Here is an 11,587-nt window from a genome sequence, read left to right on the forward strand (position 1 = left end):
ATCTTTGTTGATTTTTCGAACTGAAACTGCAATAAAATAAAAAAATAAAAAAAATTTTAAATTTTGATAAAGCATTTCATTAAAATATTCATGTTTTGAAAAAACCGAATAACAATAAAAAGTATATTACCCTGTGGAATAGAAACAAACAATGTTAAAAAATATAATAATAAAATAAAAAAAAACTATTATAAAAACTATATTTATTTATAATAATACAAAGTAATAGATGAACAAAATCTTTCTATATTGATAAGTTCTTTTAAATTATTATCTGGTAATCTAGGAAATATAATTGAATGTAATGATGATTTATTATTTTTAATGAAATTTGAAAATGCATTTACCAAAACATTATTGTCATCGAAATCATGGAGAAAAGGGTTATAACGAGTATCCCAACCAATTTTTAAAGTGGTGATATTATGATTTTCGTTGCAATGTAAAAGAAAGGTTTCAAAAGATTCGAAATTGCATATTAATGTTGTAATATTTGGTACTTGGATGAGTGGTGATAGTTTTTCCGAGTTGCTTACTTTGAATAATTCTAAACCCAATTTTTCTAAAGTTTGATTACCTATTAGTGTTTTTAAAAATTCGGTTGGCTCTTGGTTAAGATATGAAGTGGCAGAATCCAAATAATGTCTTAATTTTAACACCTTTAATGTATTATTTGTTGAGATTTCTGATTTTCTAAATAAATTTGCAACCAATTTACTTGTGTTGCGATTACCCAGTCTAACAGTGAATGATTTGATTGCTGGTGATTTTGAGTTTATTACTTTTCCAACAAAATCATGGGGTGTATTGTGGCTGTCAAATTTAATAGCTTCTACTGTACTATAACAATTTCTTAAAATACCATCCAAATCCTCTAAATGCATATTTATGTAGTTATTACTTGTTGATATTGAGATTTTCTTTAAATTTGGATATCTTGATAGAAATTCAAAAGAATAGTTAAATGTATAGAATTCACCACATGCGGCCAATTGATGTTCGGGATCGTCTGAAAATGGAGGTTGTTCTGTATTCCAAAATAAATCTAAAACTCTAAATTCATAAAAATTATCACATGTTGGGGTCTCATCCAGAGTATCAACATTAGCATTTTTAAAAATAACTTTTTTTAATTGTTCACATTGTTCTAAAAGTTCACTCTTGATCTTTTTGAATATCTTTTTTGAATAAATATTGCAATGATCGAAATGGATACTTTCCAACTCTTTATACTTTATTAAAAATAGTTCATATTTGTTATTTTCTTTTGATTTCTTCATTGAGTTTATTAGATTATTTGGATCAAGTTTGATGATAAATTTATGAGTTAATAAATTTTGAATGATTTGAAATGATTGTTTTGAAATTAAACTTAATTCTAATATTCTTTTATAATTATTATTATATGATAGATATGGTAATATTTCATTAAAAATTAATGAGTTTAATTTTAAATTTATTTCCATACTATTTAATTATTTATATTAAAAAAAATATTAATTTATTTGTGGCTTTGTGAAAAGGAAAATTTAAATTAAAAAACTATTATAAAAAAAAAAATAAAAAAACTATTATAAAAAAAAAAAAAAATAATGAAATTTTTAATTTCCAATAAAAAATTTTTTAACAAAATTTATATTTTTTTTGGTAATAAAAAGTAGTAATATTTTTGTGTGTACTTGTTTGTGTCTGTGTGCGGGAGAAAAACAAAAGATACAATGTTAAATAAAAAAAATATTGTAATCATATTTCTTCAAAAAAAAGTGTGTATTTGTAAGTGAGATATTAAATATATAATGTAAATCAAATAGTATTAAACAAATGGAGTGGTGACAACCTCGGCCTCTCCATCTAAAAACTCAACAAATACAAATACTGTACAATCAGAAAACTCAAATACAAAATCCCCAACCATTTCATCTGGAACAGGGGAAGAGTCAACCACTTCATCATCAACAACAAATAATACTAATACCACTACTACACACACAATCAGCTAATAATAAGAAAAAAGTGATATCATCTACATGGGGAATTATGGTATTTATTGCAACGATTAGACCATATGATTTCAACTTTTATAATAAATTACATTTTATTAGCAATCATCTTAAATACCATTAACATCAACATTACCAGGAAAAAGAGAAAGAAAACTTGTGCCTATTGCTCCTCTACTTCAATCAGTTTCATCCAAACCAAATTCATCTACAACCAAACCAAAAGCATCAGCAACAGCCAAACCAAAAGTAAAAACACCAGCACAAACTAAAAAAGAAAGAGATAAACTATATTCCAACAATACCAATAATAATAAATCAAAATCAAAATCAAAATTAAAAAAAAATTATTTTAAAACTATATTTTTTTAAATAATAAAAAGTAATAGATGAACAGAATCTTCATGACCAAGAAGTCCAAAAAACTATTTAGGAATTATTTAATAATTTAGAACAAATTGAAGCTGAAAAAAAATTACAAATTAATCAGAAACAAACCAAACAAGAAAACATCAAGCTGAACATCAACAATTATATCAGCTGATCAAAATCAATTAGACCAACAACAAGCCCATTATAAAAATCAAATTGATCCACAATATATTTTAAATAATCTCTTAAAAGCAGTTGATTTGGACATTATAGAACATTATAATAATAATAATAATAATATAATTTATAATAATTAAAAATTAGTTTTTTTAAAAACTATAAAATTAAAAATAAAAAAGTTTTAGTTTTATTTATATTTCTTCGAAAGAATGAAAACCTTTTTAAAAGTTATATTTTTTATATTGTTATTAATATTATTTCTTTCTTTTTTGATAATTTCTTTTAAATTATATAATTTATATAGTATTTCAGGAAATATAATAGAGTTCAATGATGATTTATTATTTTTAAAGAAATTTAAAAGTACATTCGTAAAATCTTTATCTTCAAAGTAACCATTGTGATAATTGCTTTGATGAGAATAACAACCAACTTTTAAAGTGGTAATATTATGATTTTCGTTGCAATGTAAAAGAAAGGCTTCGAAAGAGTAGAGACTACATATTAGTGTTGTAATATTTGGTACTTGGATGAGTGGTGATAGTTTTTCCGAGTTGCTTACATCGAATAATTTTAAACCCAATGTTTCTAAAGTTTGATTACCTATTAGTGTTTCTAAAAATTCGGTTGGCTCTTGGTTAAGATGTGGGATGGAAAATTCCTCACAATATTTTAATTTTAACACCTTTAATGTATTATTTTTTGAGATTTCTGATTCTCTAAATAAATTTGCAACCAATTTACTTGTGTCGTCATTGGCCAATCTAACAGTGAATGATTTGATTGCTGGTGATTTTGAATTTATTACTTTTCCAACAAAATCATGGGGTGTATTGTGGAAGTCAAATTTAATAGCTTCTACTGTACTACAACAATTTCTTAAAATACCATCCAAACACTCTAAATACTTTAGTACATCGCTATAACTTGTTGATATTGAGATTTTCTTTGAATTTGGATATCTTGATAAAAATTCAAATGAAAATATAAATGAATCGTCTATTAATTCGGCTTCGTTTGACCATGGAAGAACTTCTGTATACCAAAATAAATCTAAACCTCTAAATTCATAAAAATTATCATATGTTGGATTCTCATCCAGAGTATCATATCCAACAGTAGCTCTGTTGAAAATAACTTTTTTTAATTGTTCACATTGTTCTAAAAGTCTACTCTTGATCTTTTTCAATATCCTTTTTGAAAATTCATTGCAATGATCGAAATGGATAATTTCCAACTCTTTATACTTTATTAAAAATAGTTCATATTTGTTATTTTCTTTTATTAAGTTTATTAGATCATTTGGATCAAGTTTGAGGATATGTTTATGAGTTAATAAATTTTGAATGATTTGAAATGATTGTTTTGAAATTAAACTTAATTCTAATATTCTTTTATAATTATTATTATTATATAATAGATATGGTAATATTTCATTAAAAATTAATGAATTTAATTTAATATTTATTTCCATACTATTTAATTATTTATATAAAAAAATATATTAATTTATTTGTGGGTTTATAAAAAGGAAAATTAAAAAAATTAAAAAAAAAAATTTTAAAAATAAAATAAATGAAATATTGTATTTTGATTAAATTTTTAATAAAAAATTTTTTTTAACAAAATTTAAATTTTATAATTATAATTTTTTTGTTGATCTTCTTAGATATTAAAAAATATATATTATGTAAATCAATTAATATTAAACAAATGGAGCAGTGACAACCTCGGCCTCTCCATCTAAAAACTCAACAAATACTGTACAATCAAAAAACTCAAATACAAAATCTAAACCTCTTCATCTGGAAACAGGGGAAGAGTCAACCACTTCATCATCATTATTTAAAATTAAAAATTAAAAATTAAAAATAAAATAAAAAAATTAAAAATTTTATCAAGTTTATTTACATTTTATTTAATTTAGTCTAATAAAACAATGGACCAATCTAAATTTGGTTTAATAGTGCAGTTGTCGTCGCTTAAAGAGTAAGCCATATGACCAGCATAAAATTCGGTGTTATATTCTTTACCATTATCGTTGATTTTGACTGGACATGAAACATAGCCACGTATGACATCGCCGGTGTCAATGAAACTCCATTCTGTGGTTTGTGCATCACCCCACATTGATTTAAATTCTTTTTTATTTTCCATAATATACTTACCCTTGGCATCAAAAGCACAGAAAGCAGTAATCCAACCGGAAAGATAAGTTGGACCACTACCACCACCAACTCTATTCACAATTTTATTCCACCATTCGGTATCTGGTGATCCATTGGCAGTTTCAATTAATTTGTCGACAATTGGATTGAGATAGTTTAACCAACCACTCATTGGATTACCAGCCTCTTTGAGGTCAAATTCGACGAGACGAGAGATTCTGTTCTTAATGTCAATATAGTCAGAGGCATCCCCTTCCAAAGTAACTGATGGTAAATTGCACATTAAATGCATTTTGAAATCGAAATAGTTCTTCATAGTTGCCATTAAAGTAATTGATGAAACTAATTGATCGGTATCAGTAGTGGTTGAGAATTTCTTCATTACCCATTCACGAATAGATGGATCTTTAATATTTTTTTCAATTTCTCTTGTCATTTGAAGGGTCATTTGTTCATATGGAGCAGTGAAAAGATTACCAGAACCTCTAACAGTTAATTGTCTTTTTCCTTCGAAATCTACGATTTTATCTCTAAGTTGTTCTGAATTTGCATTTATATAAAGTGATAATTGAATGAGAATTGCAGTCCAAAAATCATCTGGTCTAAGTACAAGATTATGATGTTGACAATATGCTGTAAATACTGAGTTTACTAAAGAATTATTTCCAAATGCTTTTGATTGATTTGAAATACTTGTTTTAATAATTGTTTTTTCTACTGCTGCTGCTCTCATACCTGGTCTACCACCTTCTTCATAAAGTGATTTTTGATCAAATTCTCTTGGATTATTAACTGGATTAACTTGAGCATCACTAACTTTAAATGTAATTGTCATTTTATAATTTATTTATTTATTTATTTATTTATATAGAGTTATTTATATATTTTATCTTTAATTAAAATTTTATGAAATGAAGAGAAATGAAAAATTTAAATTTATAAAAAAAAAAAATTTGAAAATTGGAAAAAAATAAAAATAAAAATTAATAAAAATTAAAATTCGAAAAAATAAAAAAAAAAAAGTTTGGAATGATAATAAAATAATTTTTTTATTTGAAAAACCTGGTGGTTGTTTTTTTCAGCATAATACCGAAAAATCAGTTTTTCCCAAATTCAATGTTTAATGATATCTTTATGAGAAAGTTTAAACTTAATCTAGATTACACAAATTTTTGCAAAGGTTATAATAATAATAAAAATGATATTTGGTTGGTGAGGTGGTAAAAATGATGGTAATTATTATTAAAATAAATTTTTATTTTTATTTAATTTTTTTAAAATTGGATTATTTATTTTAAATTCTTTTTGAAGGATTTCGTTGAAGTGATCCCTTGATTTTAAAGGGGTTTTGGTTTTGAAACCATTATGAGTTGTGATGGTTAGATTGTTTTCAGTTAGGGTTGAGGTACCTTCATTGGTTAATTTAACAACCAATGGGCCTTTGGTAATCTCTAGTTGATCTCTAATAATTTGATTTTGAATGATGAATAGGGATTGATCTGAAACTTTATTTAAATTGAAAACAAACCCTGAGGACCAATTTCTTTCACTTTCTATTAAATAGTTGTCATCTTTTCTATATTGAAATGTATGTGTATAATTTACATTTTCACCATTACTATTGATTGCTTTACTATTTTCTAATATTACCTTGAATAATCCATTTTCGTTTTTGATAATTTGATTTGAATAATTATTATCAAATTCGTTGATTAATATTGGATTTAATGCTATAAAACCTCCAAAACCAATATCAACTAAATATTTTTTATTATTATAATTTACAATGTTTACAACATGACAATCAGTTGATCCCCATGGATTAAATCCATTCACTACAGTTCCCATTGATAAATAAACGTCAAATCTACAATCCAATAAAAAATAGTATAATAATCCATTTAATTTATAACATAATCCTCCATTGGTTTCTAATAAAAGTTGTTTATAAATTGATTCTTTAGTAATTTCCCCAATTTCTTCTTTAACAATATCTAAATTTTCAAATGAAAATGTTTCGCTACATGATTTCATTATAATTGATAAATCTTCAAATTTTAAATTATCAATTGGTTTTAAATTTATTCTATTATAAAATTTTTTTTGAAATTCTGTTAAATTATTCATTTATTTATTTATTTATTTATTTATTATTACTTTTTACTATTACTATTTAAATATTACTGAAGGTTTATTTTATTATAAATAAAATTTTTTAAAAAAAATTTTAAAAAAAAAAAAAAAATTAAATAAAAAAAAAAAAAAATTGATTTTAAAGTTTTGATATGGTTTTAATTTTTTTAGCAGGATTGCCACCATAAATAGAGTTTGGTGGTACGTTTTTAGTAACAACACTTCCAGCAGCAATGATCGAATTATCACCAATTGTAACACCACCTAAAATAACGGAATGCCCACCAATCCATACATTATTTCCTATAGTGACTGGATCGCCATAGCCCGATTTGTCTCTAGTTTGGTTCTCTTTATCTAATGGTTGGATGTTATGGCCTGCAGTATATATTCCAACATTGGGTCCTATTAAACAGTTGTCGCCAATTCTAACCTCTGCTATATCGAGCACTGTAAAATTAAACCCTGCATAAAATCTAGATCCAACATGTATATTAAATCCAAGGTCACAATGAAAATTATGTTCAATTATAAAATCATCATCTTTACCTAAATAAAAAAAAATAAAATTAATAAAAAAAAAGAAATAAATAAATAATAAATTTAATACCACATTAAAACTTACCCACACTTCCTAATATTTCTCTTAATATTTTTTTTTTACCTTCATTATCATCATATGATAAACCATTGAATTCTTGTATTAATTTACCTGCTGGAGAATTTAGAGTTAGTGGTACTCCTCTTGTATATTCGGTATCGTGTTCTTTTTCCATTATACATAAAAATTAATAAATAATTTTTTTAAAATTTTTAAATTTTTTTAAAATTTTTTTTTTTTTTAAATAAATATTTAATTAAAAAATTCTAATTTAAATCTTATATTCTGTTTATATCAGATATAATGTAGGATTTAATGTTATATCTGAACATATTAAAAAAAATATTATAAATTTAACAAAAAAAAAAAATAAAAAAAAATAAAAAAAAAATTTATAAAAAAAAAATTTATAAAAATTTTATTAATTTATAATTATTTTTTAATTTTTTATATTTTTTAAACCACACATATACACAAACATAAATAGTTTTTATAATAAAATGAATGAAATAATTATTTTTAATTATATTCTAAAAAATCTTATTAATAAAAATAATAGTAGTTATAATGATTGCAATAATCAAAATAATAACAATAATAATAATGATATTAATAATTTATTCATTAATCATATAAATATCTTAAACAATAAAATATCTAAAGATTACGAATTTAGTAATACAATTAATAATATATGTAATAATAAAATAGAAATAATTTTTAATAACCTAAATAATGAAATTTGTGCAACTTCAATAATATCTATAGAAAAAGAAAATAAAAATAATATAATACCAACAATTTTTTCGAATATAGGAAAAAGTAATAATAGTAATAATAATATTTGTATAATTTTTAAATTTGATTTATATCAATTAATAAATCAAAATAATTTAAATAATAAACTTAAAGAAAATATTCAAGAATTGGATGTTTTAAATGATGGTATATTAAGATTTAAATTAGAGTTTACAGAGGACGAAATAATAGAAAATATAATAACCTCATGCTTACAATGTATAGTATCTTTAGATTTAAAAATAAAAAATTATTAATATTAATATTAATTGTTTTTTTTTTATAGGTATTTATATTAGTTGTATAGTTTTTAAAGATTTAGATATTGAATCATTTTATATAGAAAAATTTGAAAATATTAGATTTAACTTTTTAAATACAAGAGATAAACAAGAATGTTATTATATACAAATTCAATTTTTAGAAAATGATAAATTAAATTGTAAACTTTTTAATAATAACGAAATAATATTAATTGATTTCAGTTCAATTTCAATAAAATATAATAATAGTAAAAATGACGAATATATAGTAGATAATAATCAACTATTTAATAAAATACATCCAATTGAATGGGGTTTTAATAATGTAAATAATCTTAATTGTAATAATGATAATAATAAAAAAATTTATAATGAAGCTATAATTTATAGAGCAACTAGTCAATCAAGTAGTATATCACCAATAATAGAATATTATTCAAAGATTTCAAATTCGGTTAGATGTATATTTTCAACTGATTTATTTGATAGGAAATTAGATGTATCCGATGGAAATATTATTGTATTTGCTAAAGGTTGCGAGCCAATGATTGTAGAAAATTTTGACTTTTATGACGTAGAATTGGTTAAAATACTGGATGCACTTGTAAAGAAATATAAAGAAAAAACCGACCAAGATAATCATGAAACATCATGCAAACTTTTATTGGTTTCTTTAAACTCTTCTGGTAATACAACTACCGAAAACTATTTAAATTCATCTCTTATTGGTGTACTAAAATATTATATTATACACAACCCAGAGCTTAGATGTTATTCAGTAGACCTCGATACAAACTCATTTTTAAATAAATCTATATTCAGTACTATAGAAAACCTCATCTCAAATCCCATTCCATCTCCTTCATCACCAAATATTAACATTCCATCATCATTGTCATCATTACTAAAAGAAAGATTTTTTATTTTCAAAAATAATCAAATTCTAATAAAGAAAGAAATAAATACCAATATAGACCATACAGTTGAAGATAATGATATATTTGGTAATACAATTTTAATAACAGGTCAAAAGAATTCTTCACTCAATATTTTAAAATATATTATATCAATTTCTTCAAATTTTTAAAAAATCAAAATCAATAATAATATTATCAAAATCAAAAATGAATTGGAAATTAGAATTATTAATAAATAAATATAAACAACAACAACAACAACAACAAAATTTAATATTTTATTTTAAAAGTATAGATATATCAAGATTTTATTCAATAAAAAATACAATTAATGAATTATATAAGAATAATGAAGATCTACAGCAACAACAACCTCTTTTACCAATAGACTCAATTATTCATTTAGCTAATGATGATTTAAATTCAAATTCAAATAAAGAAATTAATATAAAGAAATCACACGAATCTAAATCAATAGGGGCTATTAATTTACACAGATATTGCTTAGAAAAGAATTGGAGTTTAAAGTCTTTTATATTTATAATCAAATCAAATTATTATTCAGATCAATATCAAAAAAATCAGTCAATTGGTAATTTCTCTTCAAATCAAGTTATAGAATCATTTCATTATTATAGAAAATCTTTAAATTTATCTAGTACTTTAATTGAATTATTTAATTTAAATAATAATTATAAATTTATAAATAATAATATATTAAATAATAATAATAATAGTCATATAATAATAAATAATAATTAAAATAAAGTTTATATATAAATTTTTTTTATTTACCATAAAAAAAAAAAGATTTATTTATAAAAATTTTTTATTTTAAATTATTTCTATCTTTTCTAAAATTGTTTTTATCTTTTTTTATAAAATTATAAGATTTTGTGTTTTTTAAAATATGAGCCATTAAACTTGATAATGAATTACTTTGATCATTTAAATATTTTAATGCTAAATTGTAAGATTCGTTTTTAGTTAAACCATATGCTTTTGAAACTTCTGAAGAACCTGATTCGATAGTTGTTGTAAAAAATGGAAAATCAAGAGTATTTGGGGTTGTTCTTTTTAAAAAAAAAAAAAAATAAATTTTAGTAATAATAATTTAAAAAAACTTTTAAATTAATTAATTTACTTACTTTATTACTGGTGATTCTATTTTATATAATGAAAACTTTTGAATCATAATTGATTCTGGAATTTCTAATAAAATTGAAGCTGGTTTTTTATTTGGTAAACCTAAAATAACTCTATGAATAAATTGATGAGTTACTTTAAAACCAAATTCTAAATAAAGTGCACCAATAAATTTAATTAAACATTTGTAATAATTGTTATTTGCATAAATCTGTTTATAATCTTTCCAATTATTTGGATAGCTGAATCTAATAAAATCTGATAAACCAATTTCTTCACAACGGCTTTTTAAAAAGAATTCCGATTGAACTAGTTCTTCAAACTCTTTATATATGGCTTTATCTGCTAGTGATAATTCCAATGGATTGTTAATTGAATGTCTAAGTGTTAAATCACCAAAATAAAATAATTTATCTTGATCTGCTTTGGTTTGTTTTTCTGAACATTGTGTTAAACTTTGAATCATTTGATCTGATATTTCTTTAACTTGTTTAATTTCGAAATCTTGTTTTAAAAGTTTTAATAATTTTGGTTTATATTCGTTTTCAATTTCATTTTGATTTTCTACACCACTGAATATTAAAGTTTTCTTTTCTTTATCAATATTGTTTATATTATTTTTTTGATTTGCTAAGTTTTGTAATTCTTTTTCTAAAGATTTTTGTTTTTGTTGTTGAAATTTTTTATTTACAAAATGATTTGATATACCATAATTTCTTTTAAAAAATATTATTTTATTTAAATTATTGATTTTTATATTATTACAAGATTTTATTAAATTATTAATAATCATTTTTTTTTGTATATATTTAATTAAATATGATTATTATTAATATTACTATAATTATAATTATAATAATTATTTGTTATGAAATGAAATTAAAACGAACGAAAAAAATAAAATAAAAAATATTAAAAAAAAAATTAAAAAAAAATAAAATTTTTAAAAAAAAAAAAAATAAAATAAAATTTTTAAAAAAATAAAACAAGTAAAAAAAATAAATATATC

At 22.0% G+C, this 11,587-nt stretch overlaps 6 protein-coding genes across 6 annotated transcripts; 1 reads left to right on the top strand and 5 right to left on the bottom strand.

Annotated features, from left to right (window-relative positions):
* Nucleotides 1–203: 203 nt before the first annotated feature.
* Nucleotides 204–1,466, bottom strand: DICPUDRAFT_85174 (uncharacterized protein; the record flags this gene model as incomplete). The annotated part of the gene is made up of 1 exon (XM_003294677.1): nt 204–1,466. One exon carries the CDS (start codon nt 1,464–1,466, stop codon nt 204–206), a length of 1,263 nt encoding a protein of 420 aa, XP_003294725.1.
* Nucleotides 1,467–2,027: 561 nt separating this feature from the next.
* On the top strand, nt 2,028–2,689 carry DICPUDRAFT_159765 (uncharacterized protein; the record flags this gene model as incomplete). Its single annotated transcript, XM_003294676.1, has 2 exons — nt 2,028–2,040; nt 2,541–2,689. The coding sequence occupies 2 exons, from the start codon at nt 2,028–2,030 to the stop codon at nt 2,687–2,689; spliced, it is 162 nt and encodes a 53-aa protein (XP_003294724.1).
* A 50-nt stretch (nt 2,690–2,739) lies between these two features.
* On the bottom strand, nt 2,740–4,026 carry DICPUDRAFT_85175 (uncharacterized protein; the record flags this gene model as incomplete). Its single annotated transcript, XM_003294678.1, has 1 exon — nt 2,740–4,026. One exon carries the CDS (start codon nt 4,024–4,026, stop codon nt 2,740–2,742), a length of 1,287 nt encoding a protein of 428 aa, XP_003294726.1.
* Nucleotides 4,027–4,475: 449 nt separating this feature from the next.
* On the bottom strand, nt 4,476–5,555 carry DICPUDRAFT_159767 (uncharacterized protein; the record flags this gene model as incomplete). Its single annotated transcript, XM_003294679.1, has 1 exon — nt 4,476–5,555. The coding sequence occupies one exon, from the start codon at nt 5,553–5,555 to the stop codon at nt 4,476–4,478; it is 1,080 nt and encodes a 359-aa protein (XP_003294727.1).
* A 407-nt stretch (nt 5,556–5,962) lies between these two features.
* On the bottom strand, nt 5,963–6,847 carry DICPUDRAFT_85177 (uncharacterized protein; the record flags this gene model as incomplete). The annotated part of the gene is made up of 1 exon (XM_003294680.1): nt 5,963–6,847. The coding sequence occupies one exon, from the start codon at nt 6,845–6,847 to the stop codon at nt 5,963–5,965; it is 885 nt and encodes a 294-aa protein (XP_003294728.1).
* A 2,636-nt stretch (nt 6,848–9,483) lies between these two features.
* On the bottom strand, nt 9,484–11,122 carry DICPUDRAFT_93274 (uncharacterized protein). Its single transcript, XM_003294681.1, has 2 exons — nt 10,581–11,122; nt 9,484–10,505 (listed from the first exon to the last, which is right to left on the bottom strand). Exons 1-2 carry the CDS (start codon nt 11,042–11,044, stop codon nt 10,262–10,264), a joined length of 708 nt encoding a protein of 235 aa, XP_003294729.1. The 5' UTR covers nt 11,045–11,122; the 3' UTR covers nt 9,484–10,261.
* Nucleotides 11,123–11,587: the final 465 nt, after the last annotated feature.

Source organism: Dictyostelium purpureum (genome assembly GCF_000190715.1).
Source record: "Dictyostelium purpureum unplaced genomic scaffold DICPUscaffold_615, whole genome shotgun sequence".
In the NCBI taxonomy this organism is placed as follows: Eukaryota; Evosea; class Eumycetozoa; order Dictyosteliales; family Dictyosteliaceae; genus Dictyostelium; species Dictyostelium purpureum.

Bases quoted from the DNA above. Each gene is read 5' to 3' on its own strand.
- DICPUDRAFT_93274 (XM_003294681.1), bottom strand. From the start codon at position 11,044: ATGATTCAAAGTTTAACACAATGTTCAGAAAAACAAACCAAAGCAGAT. The intron at 10,506-10,580 runs GTAAGTAAATTA...TTTTTTAAAAAG, and splicing joins ATAGAATCACCAGTAATAAA to AACAACCCCAAATACTCTTG.